This window comes from Arachis stenosperma, chromosome 3 (genome assembly GCF_014773155.1).
Source record: "Arachis stenosperma cultivar V10309 chromosome 3, arast.V10309.gnm1.PFL2, whole genome shotgun sequence".
NCBI lineage: Eukaryota > Viridiplantae > Streptophyta > Magnoliopsida > Fabales > Fabaceae > Arachis > Arachis stenosperma.
In genome coordinates, this window is record NC_080379.1 from 149,801,845 (window position 1) to 149,817,515 (window position 15,671).

At 33.4% G+C, this 15,671-nt stretch overlaps 2 protein-coding genes, 1 non-coding gene and 1 pseudogene across 4 annotated transcripts; 2 read left to right on the forward strand and 2 right to left on the reverse strand.

The window, feature by feature from the left end:
* Positions 1-532: 532 nt before the first annotated feature.
* On the reverse strand, positions 533-1,289 carry LOC130966890 (F-box/kelch-repeat protein SKIP6-like; annotated as a pseudogene).
* A 6,785-nt stretch (positions 1,290-8,074) lies between these two features.
* On the forward strand, positions 8,075-8,155 carry TRNAL-AAG (transfer RNA leucine (anticodon AAG)). Its single transcript has one exon. It is a non-coding gene; the product is annotated as a tRNA-Leu (tRNA).
* A 26-nt stretch (positions 8,156-8,181) lies between these two features.
* Positions 8,182-11,036, forward strand: LOC130969073 (uncharacterized). 2 transcript variants are annotated; one of them, XM_057894651.1, is made up of 10 exons: positions 8,182-8,417; positions 8,689-8,784; positions 8,947-9,021; positions 9,257-9,325; positions 9,698-9,774; positions 9,870-9,958; positions 10,038-10,167; positions 10,283-10,337; positions 10,467-10,532; positions 10,623-11,036. In XM_057894651.1, exons 1-10 carry the CDS (start codon positions 8,262-8,264, stop codon positions 10,740-10,742), a joined length of 933 nt encoding a protein of 310 aa, XP_057750634.1. In that variant the 5' UTR covers positions 8,182-8,261; the 3' UTR covers positions 10,743-11,036. The 2 variants fall into 2 exon arrangements, with proteins under 2 accessions (XP_057750634.1, XP_057750633.1); XM_057894650.1 differs by having other exon boundaries at positions 10,283-10,373; positions 10,623-11,028.
* Positions 11,037-11,087: 51 nt separating this feature from the next.
* On the reverse strand, positions 11,088-12,217 carry LOC130969074 (stress enhanced protein 2, chloroplastic). The gene is made up of 2 exons (XM_057894652.1): positions 11,793-12,217; positions 11,088-11,700 (listed from the first exon to the last, which is right to left on the reverse strand). Exons 1-2 carry the CDS (start codon positions 12,108-12,110, stop codon positions 11,431-11,433), a joined length of 588 nt encoding a protein of 195 aa, XP_057750635.1. The 5' UTR covers positions 12,111-12,217; the 3' UTR covers positions 11,088-11,430.
* Between the last annotated feature and the right edge of the window lie 3,454 nt (positions 12,218-15,671).

The window sequence follows — 15,671 nt, forward strand, 5'->3', positions numbered from 1 at the left end:
TCAACGAAAAATGGGTTTATATATATATATAAACTAGACAAGAGTAATGCCAACGAACATAAACAGTATAGTCTTTCCGTCATCATCTAAAAGTCTCGAGTTCAAGTCTTACTTTTAATTTAAAAAAAAAAACTAAACAAGATCAATAAAAATATCAAATCTCAACAGCAAAACACCTCTGAATGGAGCATCCATGAGTGATAAAGCTGTAAGAATAGAATTCGCTGAAACCTTCATCACACGCAGTGGCATGCAACTGTCCATCTTCAGTCATTTTAATATGAACTCTAAGGCAACAAATATCAGCAAAATTCTCATTAAGTTCCAGCAGTTTCATTGATTTATGACGTTTCCAAAGGAGAAACAAGTCGTCAGCTGCAGTCTTAACCATAATGGGCTTCATTCCCGGAGGCACAAGAAAAAGAGAGCCTTCCACTGTCTTCCTAACCTAGGTTCTTTCCACTCTGTTGAGTTCATGCCCCACTAACATTGGCCATGGGTTTTCAACATACTGATACAAAATTTCACCAATCTATGCTGTCTGAAACCCATAACCAGTCGATGACATATTTTTATTCCACGCCTCTTTCATTTGATTATAAACCCAAGATGTAAGAGATCCATCATCAAAACCATCAGAATTGGGGATGTTCTTGAACTCTTTCCAACTACCAACCACTGGGTCAAGAATCTTGCCAAGGATGCCCGACTTCTGCGATGGTTCTCCCACCACGTAGACCTTTTTGTGGAGGGCAGTCGCTCGGCCTTTGTCATGAGGGATGCGCATGCTGGGACCCTATCTCCAGCGGTTGAAACGGCAGTCAAGAACCCACACATCGGCAGAAAGGGCATCACCGGAATAATCGCCGATTATATAGATGTCATGATTTAGGAGGGCGCACATGGTGGATGGTCGGAACGTGGGTGAAGGAATGAGTGGAAGCCGGAGGACAGGGTCGGGGTCGTCAGGGTTGACCATGAATCATTGGACGTGGTTGGAATCAGGATAGTTGACGGAGAAGTATAGCATGGTTTGCTTACCATAAAAGGTGGTGTGGGCTTCATAGAAGAGCGGAGAAGAGAGGAGGGAGTGAACGGTTTTGGAAACTTGAGACAAATTTGAGTGGTAGGACCGTGGCACGCGTGCTAAGCAATCCAATGCGACATCGTTGGGAAGAGAGGGGATTAGCCCGTCTTGCTTCTCTTGTTCTTGTTCTTGTATTTCTGATGCTTTTGATTTTTTCTGAGCACCAGCAACTTCAGCTAACAATAACATTGTTGTTGCTTTCTACTTTAAAATTGGCTTAGTGCTACGAACATACACTAATTTAATCTTGTACAAACTCTTTCTTGACTCTATACGCACAGACCACTTTTTTGATGAGGAGCAAACAAACATAAAAAAAGATAGAGAAAACGAAGCTAATCTAAATCCACCTGTAGAAGTTGCAGCAAGTTCATAAGAGGTTGTGGCCAAAGACAATGCTGAGTGTCAACTATATTTACAGGTCAATTTAATCATTCATCCTTTATATCTAAAATTGTTATAATTTAAAAGGTAAAATTTAAAATTTATAAAGATAAAAAAATTAAAAATAAGTTAATATTAATCGGATAAGATTTGGCTTCAAATTAAATGTGTTCATTATTATCTAATCACTAAATATCTTGTTTTAAATGCAGCCTAGTCAAGTAATCTCTATGTTAAAATATAATTAATATCTCTTCAATATAATTTTTTTTCACCCAAATATTAAAAAAAGATAAAAATAAAAGTAAAAATAAAAAATTAACATAAAACAACTGAATATTAGAAAACTAATTCTTTTATTAATATCAGCTAATTTCTTAAAAAATATTTTATTTATCTTAAATTTTATACTCTAATTCATAAATCTTTAATTATAAATTCTAAATTTTAAATTTTTTATAAAATAAAAATTTTTAGTATTAAAAAATGGCTAATATATTTACTGTATAGTAAATATATTTAAAATTTTAAATATTTTAACTTTTTATACAAATTTTTTATGCTAAAAGAACTAACATAATTTATTAGTAAAATCCTTATTTCTCCTTCATTCTTAGTCAGATTTGACTTATAAAACTTTGACTTTTCAAAAATAATTTACTAATTTTTTTCAGAAAAAGTATAACAATTATATATTTGTTAATTTAAATAAAAATTATTTTCAATAGACATAAATTTTAAAAATGTGTTAGGTAAAAAACGGTTTTAATATTTAAAGTAATTTTAATAGATATAAATATAATAAAAAGTAAAAATAAATATAAATATAAATATTCATTAATATATAAAATTAATATAACATTGTTAAAACGCTTGGATAAAAATATGTATAAATATATTTAAAGTTCGATCGAGAATGTTTTTTGTTTAATTTTTTTTTTCAAAACTATATTTGGATAAACAGCATAAGACATCGAGTTGACTATTTAAATTTTTTCGAAATTTTTTAATTTAAGGTTAATTGTTTAAATTATTCTAATATTAAATTTTCCATAAACATATTTTATTAATTGAAACGGACCGTTTATTTTTAAAAAATGTTAAATTTATATATATTTTTATGAAAAATTAATATGGTTGTGCATGTATATGCTGAAGATACTAGAACAAATTGGAGACTATTTATTTGAAGCAAGAAAGTCACAGTCATACTTATAACGATGATGACAGTGATAGACATAAAAGCTAATGGAAAAGTATGCATTCCATAACCTAACCAATTATAGATTTTGCTCATAGGAAGTTTGAACTGCGAGGAATTAAAAATTAAAAGGGACGTGATACTAACCGGATATATATATAAAGTAAAACACACTGCATGGAAAGTTGACATTCAAGAATGATATCAAATCTGAACTGCAAAACACCGCCTAAGGACGCAGTCCCCAATGATAGAGCGGAAGGAGTGCCATCACAAGTCATCAGAATGGTTCAAATAAGAGAAGATTGTTTGGGACCAAGAAGAGACGTAGCAGAAAACTCCAACAACGCTTTCATTGGGCAACGCTTTGCGGGCCTCCACGTCTGGGAAAGCACTCTGTAATGCCAACATGGCACGCGTGTTAAGCAGTTCGAATGAGAGATGGAGGGACGGGATTAGCTTCTCTTCTTCTTGCGGAGGTTTAGGGTTAATTGTGTACATGAGGAGAACGAAGACATCTTTTTAGTCAATGAATTTAAAAGATAACATAGATCAAATGAAAAGGTCGGTGGAGGAGTACTTATTTTTTCGGAAAAAAATTATTATGTAAGGCTATTATTTTATATTTTAAATCTTCCATATGTTTTAAAAATTCAAATTCAAATATAATTAATCTACACGATTTCTAAAATATGAAAATCAACTCCATCCAATTCAAATTTTTAAAAGCTTGCATTGTTTTGTTTCAATTTTGAATAGGATTAACAAATATTTTAAAAAATAAAATTGGATTGTTAGAATAGTTAATTAACTCATCAACTTAGTGGAATTTGAATCTAATCTTTTGTATACAGAATCAGACCTAATGAAACTCTCGCAACAAATTAAATTAAGGATTTTTTTTGTTTTCATTTTCAAGTATTTTTTATTTTTAGAATTTTATTAAAAAATAATAAAATTATATTTTTACCATAAAATTCTAAAAATATAAAATATTTAAAAGAAAAAAAAATACAATATTATAGTAGATTTTAGCTCTCTTGTTAGATCGCACAATGACCTTGGTGCTCAGGTATTTTGATGGACAGTTTAAAATTGAGAAACATCAATCACATGGTAACAAAAATTTCACAAACCACGCCCCTTCAATTAACAAATATTTGATTTTACTTACCCTTGCACCACAAATTAGAAAGACTTATTGTAGTTTAATAATGTTCTACATTCATGTAAAAAATGTATCAAAGTTATTCAAGTAATATTGGCCAGATGCGCTCTCCTCCCCTTCCCTCCCCTCTCTCGTTTGTCATACACGCGCTACATATAACGTGCTGCAACCTAAATCTTTGTTCAACGTAAACTTTTTGCTGCAATGTAAACCTTCTTTTCTGCTCGCGTTTTCTTCTTCTTTTCTACTTGCGTTCTTCCTTATTGATCTGCATTGCCTTCGTCGTTCTCCTCTAATTACTGATTGCGTTCATCTTCTCATTTTCTTCTTTCGAGTTGGTTACGTTGCATTTATCTTCTTCCTATTCTTCTTTGTTTTCTTCTTCGATCTGCACTTCTGAATCGAAACAACGGATGACTCAACTTCAAATCAGTTGAATGAGAGCGATTTAGATTATTCTTCTGAAACGAATCAAAGTGACGAAGTTTGGATTATTCATTTTTGAATCGAATTGAATAGAATGCAATTGTTAATTTAAATTGAATTAAATTTGAATTGAATGGACGGAGGCGTACTGAATTGAATTAAATTGAATTGATAATCTGTGTAAATTGTAGGAGAGCTGTTTGAATTTAATTTTATACAATGGATTATGTTTCGTTCACTCAGTACTATACAATTGTTTCACCATGAGTACACATTCGGTTCATTATGTAGAAACTATTCGAATTTGATTTTATATAATTGATTATGTTTTGTTCACTCACTCTATAACGTGTTCGGTTCATTATGCAGAAAGCTGTTCGAATTTGATTCTATATAATGGATTATGTTTCGTTCACTCAGTACTAGACAATTGTTTTACCATGAGTACGCGTTTCGGTTCATTATGCAGAAAGCTGTTCGAATTTGATTTTATATAATGGATTATGTTTCGTTACTATACAATTGTTTCACTATGAGTACATGTTTCGGTTCACTATGCAAAAAGCTGTTCGAATTGGATTTTATATAATGGATTATGTTTCGTTCACTCAGTACTATACAATTGTTTCACTATGAATACGTGTTCGGTTTATTATGCAGAAAGATGTTCGAATTTGAATTTATACCATGGATATATAATATTCCATTCATTTAGTACTATACAATTATTTCACCATAATAACATGTTTGGTTCATTTTTGTTCTGCATAATTCAAAACTCTTCCTTCTCACCTTCTACTGTTTCTTCACCATAATTATTCATTTATCTTATTTGTACGAATTAATCTGTGTTTCTACTATTTAGGTGTTAATTATTGTTTATACCCTGACCCAACACTAAGGCCAAAGTCCAAATAAGATAAAAAGGCTCAATCACAGATTGGCCTCCCCACATAACCGACCTCTACAGAAGTGGTCGGAGTCAACACAAACTCCCCCAAAGAAGTCGGGAGCGAGGATTAGCTAACAGATAGCACTTATTCAAATAAGTAACAGTCCCTAAAATCTCTCAACCCACTTTCAGGAGTCATATCTCAACTTCCCTAAGATAAAGGGACGGTTATTCTCCTTAAAAGGTGGAACTACTCCAATTGTGGTTATTGGTTCACCACTATAAATACACTGACACCCCTCACGTATCACTAAGTTCCAATACTCTCTAAACCTGCCTAGGCTCCTACTGACTTAAGTATCGGAGTGTCTTTGCAAGTACCACCTCCCATTCTTTGATACACGGAAGTCGAACGGAGGCTCCCTGACGCTAAGCAAGTCGGAGATTTCCCTCTTCAAACGATTGGGCCAACCTAGCGAGTCCAGCTCACTAATCTCCGATTATCCAACGTAACAATTATATTTCTATTAATATTTCTTTTTCAATTGTAGATTTGCATTTAAGCGAGAAGAAATAAAAAATCTTGCCTTGATGCAGGTTAAGAAGATACTTTAGGAGAATAGAAGATCACTCACAGACTTTCCGAGGATGCCAATTCCATCAAATTGTATTACCGCGAGCACTAATGATCATTTATTGATAGAAGAACTAAACTTTGATGTTGATTCTTTGACAAATGAGATGAATCATTGTTTGCAATCATTAAAAGATGAACAACGAAGTGCATATGAGAGAATTATGGCTGCAATTTATGGGACCAAATCAGGTTTCTTTTTTCTATATGGATATGGTGGAATGGGAAAACATTTTTGTGGCGAACCCTTTCTGCTTCAATAAGGAGCCATCGTGATATTATTTTGAATGTGGCTTCAAGTGAAATTGCGCATCATTACTTCTTTCTAATGGAAGAAATGTACATTCCAAATTTAAAATTCCACTCAGCATTACTGAGAATTCTGTTTGTAATAAAATTCCATTCAACATTACTGAGAATTCTGTTTGTAATATGAAGCCAGTGAGTCCTCACGCTAAACTATTAGCAAAGGCAAAACTCATTGTATGGGATGAGACACCAATGATAAGTCAATATTGTTATGAAGCTCTTGACAAGTGCCTAAAGGATATTCTTCGGTTCACTACAGGTTAAAAACAAAATTTGCCTTTTGGAGAAAAGGTCGTAGTGTTGGGTGGAGATTTTAGGCAAATTTTGCCGGTGATTCCAAAGGGTTTGAGACAAGACATTGTTCAAACAACAATCAGTTCTTCATATATTTGGCAATTTTGCACTATTCTTACTTTGACAAAAAAAAAAAAAAATGAGGCTAACAATGGGTTCTGTTGGTCTTAACATTGATGATGTCAAAAAGTTTAGTCAATGGTTATTGCAAATTGGTGATGGCTTAGTGGGAGATTCCACCCAAGGTGAATCTCAAGCTGAGATTCCTTCTGAAATTTTAATTAACAATTTTGATTCTGATTTGGATGAGCTTATTAAATTTGTTTATCCTAGTCTCTTGCAAAACATGGTTCACGTTTCATATTTTAAGCACTGGTGTATTCTTGCTCCTACTTTAGAGGTTGTTGATAAAGTCAATAATTATATGATGTCCAATCTCCCAGGAGAGAATAAAATATATCTAAGTTTAGATTTACTGTGTGTTGAAGAGAAGAATATAAAGGCAGAATTAGATGTCTTTTCAATTGATATTTTAAATGGAATAAATTGCTCAAGATTACCACCTCACAAGCTAATCGTCAAGGAAAGTGTCTCTATTATGTTGCTGTGGAATATTGATCAAGCATCAGGTTTGTGCAAGGGTACTAGATTGTAAATTAGAAAAATGAAAAATCATATAATTGAAACTGTTACTCTTATCGGTCTCAACATTAGACAAGTTGTCTTGATACCAAGAATTAACATGGTGTCCAATAATGAGACTTTGCCAATGAAGTTTTATCGTAGACAATTTTCTGTGATTGTTTCATTTGCAATTACAATAAACGAATCACAAGAACAAATATTGTGTACCATTGGTTTGTATTTACCTAGATCAGTATTTACTCATGAACAATTATACGTTGCACTATAACACTCTTGGACAATTATACGTTGCACTATCAAGAGTGCATAATAAACAAGGTTTGAGAATATTACTGAAAAATCATGATGACTTTAAAAAAGGATGCACTTTGAACGTGGTTTATGACAAAGTTTTTCAGAACATGTAACATAGCATACTTTCTAACTTAAATTAGCTATATCCTTGCAAAATTATGGTTGATACTTTTATTTTAGTTTAAATAAACTATATAAGTTCCATCGATTTATCACTCTTTCTAACATCAAAAAGTTCTTTTTCCTTTTTTGTAAGTGTTGGACATGATTTTTTCACATTTTAAGCAAGTGTATACAATTTTATTTTACTATTTTATTAATTTTTAAAAAAAATCATGAATTTTGGTACTTAAATTAATCAGGTGAATTTGTTACTTTTTCATATGTGAAAAAAATGTAAATTCTTATTAGTAAAATATTCAGTTATATAATGAAAGCATCTATTAATTCATTCAATTTCTTCAATATTTTTCTTTGTTGTATGGTAAATATTAAAATAAATATTTATGCAGGCACATGTATTATAAGAAATAAAATCAAAGTACTAATATGAATTTATATTCATGAGATATTTATATTGTTATTTACAAAAGGGTAGAATATAAATAATTTAAGATAACTGGAGTCCATTTTATAAATCTTCAAACTATATTAGTTTAATAAATATTATGGTTTTGATTTTTTTTTTCTTTATTCATTTCCAGGATTTGACTTTTCCGTGCTTCCATGATTCTCATCAAGTTGAGATGGCCGAGTTGGTCTAAGGCGCCAGATTAAGGTTCTGGTCCGAAAGGGCGTGGGTTCAAATCCCACTCTCAACATAGTTTGTTTTAAATAAATTTTGTGCCTGGCAAGCGTGGAGCCCCCTATGATATCTGCTTTAAGCTGCAAGGCTCCAATAATCAAAGAGGCAGATAGCCACGGATAATGCGGGTGACATGCATGGCTTGCACACCACTCACAAAACCACACCTTGCTCACTCTTATCACCATAGTTTCCATTATAGCCATCGCAGAAGCTTCAGGGCTTCCTCTGCTGCTCCTGGTGTAGACCTCAACACTCTCCAGTCTGCCATTACCAAGGTACTCGTGCTCACTCTTTATTTTCTTTTTACCAAAAATTCTAAATAGACAAGATCATATATTTGGGTTTGTTAGGTGACTGTCAAAACTCAATTCCTCTGTTGTGCATAAAAGGTTGAATACATTGGGCAAGAAACATTTTCCAGTTAGTTGTTTAACTGCTGAACATTATTTTTCTCTTTTTGATTATACCAAGTTGAACTTAGGTTGAATGAAGCTATTCAAATAATTTAGAATTTAGATGAGAAGAATATAAATTGTGTTTGTGCAGAAAGACAGTAATGCTGTTAAAGAGGCACTTGATCAGCTCAGTGAAGTTGGTTGGGCCAAGAAATGGAGTTCTCAGCCATACGTTTCACGCCGCACGGTCAGTATCCAATACAAGTGTCCCTAATTCCTAAACATTAACCTTATCAACTAAATCCTGACTGCATTCATGGCCATAGGATGTTCAATTCCCCCCAGTTGTTATTAATATGTAGGCTTCGTCAGTCTTACAAGTTTTGACCTTTCAAAATTTGTGCTCCAGACATCACTCCGAGAGCTGACGACTCTAGGAATTAAGAATGCCGAGAACCTTGCAATCCCAAGCGTCAGGAATGATGTGAGTTATGTACTTTTCTATCTTCATCATGTATGTATACAAGGGGATGAGACATGAGGAGTAGTACTTTGTAGTGTTTAATCTGTAAAGCTATTTAAACTGTACATATAGTAGCCAACTATAGACTTTGATTTTGAACCATAGCTCCTGGAGTTCTTGTGTCAGTGTCCCATTCATGAAAATTTGATTTTTTTTTTCCAAGTCCAATAAATAATAGAGATCTTTGGTGATGCAGGCAGCTTTTCTTTTTACTGTGGTGGGAACAACTGGATTCTTAGGTCTTCTTGCTGGCCAGCTTCCCGGGGTATCTCTCTCAGACACTTCTGTTTTGATATGCGTATCTTTTTAATGATCTCTACAGAAATTTCAGAGTATGATGGAGTCTTGTAGTATTGAAGGATGCATTTGTAATAACTAATTAAGTCATGATATAACTGATTGGGGAGAACCTGAGAGAAGTTAAATTGGAAAATTTAGCAACTTTTACCTTTTCTGCTTCTATGATGATCTTACCCTGCATATTATATTCTTGGAATTTCACTGGTGAAGAGTAGAGTTGGGTGAAAATAAACATTTGAGAACCATTTTCCTTCTAATTTTCACCTCCCTGCTTTCTGCTTCCAATTCCATGTTGACTATCTTTTGATCTCTGATTAATGGTTGGTGATTCTTGTAGGATTGGGGCTTCTTTGTACCATACTTGATTGGAAGTATTTCCTTAGTAGTTTTGGCTATTGGTAGCATATCCCCCGGGTACATATGAATTTGGTTTACAATGGAAGAGTGATTTCTTTCTCTTCAGTGTGTGCTTTGACATTAACACTCCTCTCACTGACATGCTAGTGTAGGCTTCTCCAAGCAGCTATAAGCAGCTTTTCAACATTTTTCCCTGATTATCAAGAGAGGATTGCCAGACATGAAGCAGCACACTTCTTAAGTACTACTGACTCTTTACTTTCTTGGTCTATATACAAAAGGCTTCACATATATCTGTGACTTATCTTTGTTCATTCTAGTTGCTTATCTGCTTGGTGTACCCATTTTGGGGTATTCATTGGATATTGGGAAAGAGCATGTCAACCTTATTGATGAGAGGCTTGAAAAACTTATCTATAGCGGTCAACTTGATGCCAAAGAGCTAGACAGGTGTTTACTCTCAATTTTGAAGTAACTTCTTCAATAACCCAGTATCAAACTAAGATTCATATGAATTAAAATATAAAAAATAAACTCTTATTTATTTATTTATTTATTTATTCAGATTGGCTGTTGTATCAATGGCTGGACTAGCAGCAGAAGGTTTGGAATATGACAAGGTGGTTGGTCAATCTGCTGATCTTTTCAGTCTGCAGGTTAAATCTATGTTAGCAAGATTAGATGGGAATGTCTAGTTTTGTATCTATCTTTTCTATAATTCAAATAATCCAAATTCTTTTTTCCTACAGAGATTCATAAACAGAAGCAAGCCACAACTCAGCAAAGATCAGCAACAAAATCTCACTAGATGGGCTGTAAGTTCTTCATACACTTTAACCCTACATATAATGGCATTATGCGTATGCCTTTTAACTGTTTGAATTCATGCACCCCTTTCCCTTTAGGTTCTGTTTGCTGCTTCTCTCCTGAAAAATAACAAGGTAAGTCATGAAGCATTGATGGCATCAATGTCAAACAAGGCAAGCGTACTAGAATGCATTCAAACAATCGAGAGTTCAGCATAGTTGGAAGGCCCTCTCTGCTAATCAAGGCTTTTCTAACAGAGGCTATTTCTGCTTTGGATTTTCGGGGCTATTGAGTTATACGTGTCTTATAGCTTTGGTTCACACAATCTTTAGATTGGGATATTTGTAATAATGAACTCCACACAAATAGGGAAACTGCAAAAAAAAGGAGCAGATAGTGTTCTACTAATTCTTGTTAGTTGTTAATATATAACGAATACCCATTTTTTCTTATGTTAAGATGTAATAGCTACACTCTGTCACTCTATGAACGATACTCCATTTTCTGAGGTAAAATACTTGAGAAAATTGCGTAATCCAATTTTGCTAAATTGGTAGCGATCATCGAGATAACTACAACTTTTATTAATATTAGAAGGAATCAAGTTTTAGCATCTTGAGTGTTGGTATCACCCATCTCAAAACAAATTTCTCCATCCTTCTACATATGCTTGAATAAAGGGAAAAAAGCTTTTAGGTTCAACATTCCATTACAAACAAATTATACATGATATATGCGCATTATTTATTCTATCTATGTATTTTTTCATGAGAATCTAACTACGTCAATGGTAATTTTTTACACACAAGCGCCTTCAAAATGTAGTGTATATATAGATCACTGCTTTCCGATATCAAGTATATGGTATAGATTATTATGTAGTTTGCATGCATCATGAATTGTCGATCACAATTCATCAAACCAATCACGAGGCTCAGTTTCATAGAACAAGCCGTCAACGATCTGGTCAATAACTGAATCGATGAAGCTGTTGCAGCTAACGGTGAAGATTTTACCCACCCTGTTGCGTGCACTTGAGAACCATGCAAATAGTGCCGCACACGTCACAGCACCCAAACACACCCCACCGGCTTCCGTTATTCCCTCAACGTCCATCTTCCTGAACACCGAGTTCCCCGTTACCATCTCCATCGTAACCGTCGCCGCAAACACCATCTACACAAAACAAAAATTTCATTTTAACTTAATAATTAATAAACTAAATAATTACTATAAAAGAATGGTTAAGTAGTTAGTTAGTTAGTTACCATGGCGAGGCGACCGGAGATGATTTCGAAATCCTGGCTTTTCTTGGTGCTTTCGATGTACTCCGAGAGGGTGGCGAAGAAAGGGGACACGTCATTATTGCCGTCTATTCCGTCCTTCTTTATGACGCCGATTGGATCGGAACCATAGGATCTGAGAGTGCACAAGCGCGGCTGCAAAACGATGTTGGTGCCTTCAGCCTCGGTCAGTTTGGGTTTGGGAATGGATATCTGTGCCGGGCCGGGTTGTTCCTTGGGCTGTACCGCTGATACTCGGGCCGGGCGGAGTGCGCAGTGCGCCACACGCGTTGCGGATGCCATGAGAAAGAGAAAGAAAAGGGAATTCGGCTATGGGAGTTTGAATGAAGAGTTTGAGAGTTTAGAGTTGAATTAGGACCTAGAAGCTTCTTCTGTTGCTAATGCGAGTGTCAAGTGTGTATGTGTGGGGTACACATTATGGTTACGTGTGAGTTAGGAAGTTCGTTAACGTGGTTTTCGGGTAGCTGAGGTGGGGTCTTGAAATAGAAGCGTAAACGCTGAATACGTTGCACAGTGTAGTATCAGACAAATTTGTTGAGGCTCTCATTCTTCTCTAGTCTCACCTCCTCCTCAATCATTTCGCATAAATTCTCAACACTTATTTACCTGTAATAATAATAATAATATTCAAATAATAATAATAAAATTATTTTTTTATAAAAATATTTTATTTAAAAATATAATTTATTTATTTAATCACACTTTAAATAAAAATAATATTTTTATAAATATTAAAATTTAATTATTTAATCCGTCATCTAAAAATAAAAATATATATTTTTATATAAATTAAAAATAATTATAAAATCTTTATTATAATATTCATCTAATAATAATTGTTAATAATATTCATCTAATAATAATTGTTAAACACTTAATAAGTAAGATGAAATAACTCGCTAAGCTTTATGTACGTAACAAGTACATCATATGGATGAACCGTTGATCTTTAAGCTAGATTAATTGTATTTAAGAATGAACGTGAAACCTAACATTAAATTTTCAATCCCACGAATATAACATTGTCTGAAATATTTTTACTCTTTTGAATTTAAGAATTATCTAAATAAAATTATAAAGAATAGATTAGACTATAATATTATTATTATCTTTCTATTTCAAATTCTTAATATTTCAAGTTTTATCACATGACTGTTACGATAATTAATTGTAGAATTATTTTAATTAGAATACTTTATTATGACAGTTATATGATAAATTTGTTATTTCTAATGATATAGGGTGTATTTATAGGGTGGCAAAAGAAATTTAGAGTTCATACTTAAATTTACATATTTAAAATAGTGCATATATTATGAGATTATGATGTTATGATAAACTCCTCTTTTTATATCATTATAATGTTATAAGATGCTTTTTAGATTTAGTTAATTTAAAAAAATGAATTGTTCTTCTCATAAATTACTTGATATTTTATTATGGTATCTGTTTCTACTTAACTGGCGATACGTACTTAAGAGAAACTGAGTTCTCGAAGCAGATTATTTTTTATCAGGTCAGATGGGCAACCTACAAAGGTACTTTAAAATTTAAGTTAGTAATACACTTATTAGGAATTGAGAGTGTTGTCTTTATATGCTTTTGGAGCCTCCGTTTTATATGTTTTTCGAGTATCCATTGGATATTTATTGTCGGATGTACATTTATATTGCTTGTTAGCCGTTTTGCTGATCTGGCATTGCATTTATGATTTGAGATATCCGGTTTTTTTATGTAATATTGGTAACTCTTGATTTATTGTAGCCAAAATTTTACTATCCGTTATTGTCCATAACAGTATCCCAACTTGCGCTTCATGACTTTGCAGCTTGTTAAATATGCCCAAGTTTGATGGACTGGGCCTCTTTTTGGGTCTTTTGAGGGGTTTCTTTTTTAGGCTTTTTTGGATGCCAAAAAATCCCTTTGAAAAAATCGTTCAGTTTCTTCAATCGATTTTTACTTCTCCTTGGTTCCTAAACCGTCACCCACTCCCTTTCATCTCTCCATCAATCAATCAATTTAATGAAGCATTAATTTTTCATAAAATAGCTAGTTCCATTTTTCTTTACTTCATTTATCCTTTTCATTTTTCCATTTGCCTCTAGAAAAAAGAGAGGAATTTTTTTACTTCTTCTTCTCTTAGGCACTTTTTGGACATTTATAATCTTCGTTCCTCATTTTTTTTTCTTCTCGCAATGACTATCAGGTAAGAGTTTTTTATTTTCTTCGCACCCATGTTCTTATTCTGCTATGTCCCATAATTTGGTGAGATGCATGTAATTGCTTCTAGAATATGATATTTCCTTTGGCGTTTGGTGTCTTTTTGTTTTCCTTTACTTGTTTTTGGGTAGTTTTGAAGTGTTGTGGTAGTTGTTGTAGTGGGGATACTGTAAACCCCGTAAAATTAGTGAATAATTAATTAATAAAAGAAATTAAAAATATTAATTTTAAAGTTTAATAAGATAAAGCTAATTAAAATAAGAATTTTGACACTAATTTTAAAGAATTTGGTCTAAGATTGAGCCGAATGAACCGAACCGGCAAACCAGGCCCGTATTGGGCCCAAGCCCAATCCAACCCAGCCACATTTAATCAAACACAGCCTTCCCTTTTTCTCTTCATCCTCATTCATGCTATAAACATTTTGGAAAGGGAGAAGAACATGTGACAATTCCAAACCCTCACTCACATAATCAACTTGCCATAATTTTTCACTCCGAGCTCCGATCGCCGTAGTGTTTGCGGCCATGCGTTTGCAGTGACGAGCTCTTCAAAGCTCAGTGCTTAATTAGGTGAGAAACTCTCAATCTTACTTTCAATTTCTTCTTCCCTAATTTTGAAAATTGCATGGATTAGATGTTAAGATTTTGTTGATTTTAATATTTAGGATCAAGCTAGCTTAGTGAGCTTGCCAGGTTTTGACCCAAATCTCTATTGGTGAGGTGAGAACTCTCAAATCCTATTGGATTTCTTGTTTATATGTGGTTGGATATTGAAAATTGGTATATAACTGTGGTAATATGAATTAGGTGGTGTATGTATAAGAATTGGAGCATAATTGTGTAAATTGGGAGCTTGGCTTGGGTCTTGGTTGCTGAATTTTGATGTTGAAGGCTTGAAATCTTGCGTAGGTGGATTGTCTTAGGTTATACGAGGAAATTGGCCAATGTATGGTTTTGGTTTCTCGTATTTAATATATAATGGCTTGTGAAAACTTAGGTTAGACGACCTACGATAAGTTGAATTATGAATTTTGAAGCTTAAATGTTAGTATAGTTGATAAAGTATGGTGAATTGATGAGGTATGATAGATTGAATAATTGTGATATGACTGTGGTTGGTTTAGTGAGATTAGTTCTTGATGATGATGTTGATGGTGATATGTAATAACATTGAATGATAATAATTGTACTAAGTATGATTGTAAAGTGTTGTGAATACAACTTGTCAAAATTGAGATATGATTGGATACGAAGAATGTGGGGCTGTGTGGTTGTGATATAATGTGTTTTAGTGTAGGGTGTGGCTGTGGGAATATGGTCAATGAGTTATATTTTGTGAAAATAGGGTTTGGATGATTTTGTAAAAATCTCACTTTTGGCCAAAATTCAGCGAGCCATAACTCGACTTTCGGATCCCCAAATTATTTCAAACTTATTTCATATGAAAATTGGGTTCGTGAAGTTTACACCGTTTAAAAAATAGATGAAAAATGATTTAAAACAAAAAAGTTATGTGCGTCAAAAGTTTGGAGTGCAAAACTGAAAATTAAGCAGCATTCTACATTTTTGTCATTCTACATGTCTTGCGTACACAACCACTGTATGCGACGCGACCAACCTT

Bases quoted from the DNA above. Each gene is read 5' to 3' on its own strand.
- LOC130969073 (XM_057894650.1), top strand. From the start codon at position 8,262: ATGCGGGTGACATGCATGGCTTGCACACCACTCACAAAACCACACCTT. The intron at 9,326-9,697 runs GTATCTCTCTCA...TGATTCTTGTAG, and splicing joins TTGCTGGCCAGCTTCCCGGG to GATTGGGGCTTCTTTGTACC. The intron at 9,959-10,037 runs GTACTACTGACT...TGTTCATTCTAG, and splicing joins TGAAGCAGCACACTTCTTAA to TTGCTTATCTGCTTGGTGTA.
- LOC130969074 (XM_057894652.1), bottom strand. From the start codon at position 12,110: ATGGCATCCGCAACGCGTGTGGCGCACTGCGCACTCCGCCCGGCCCGA. The intron at 11,701-11,792 runs GTAACTAACTAA...TGTTTTGTGTAG, and splicing joins TCTCCGGTCGCCTCGCCATG to ATGGTGTTTGCGGCGACGGT.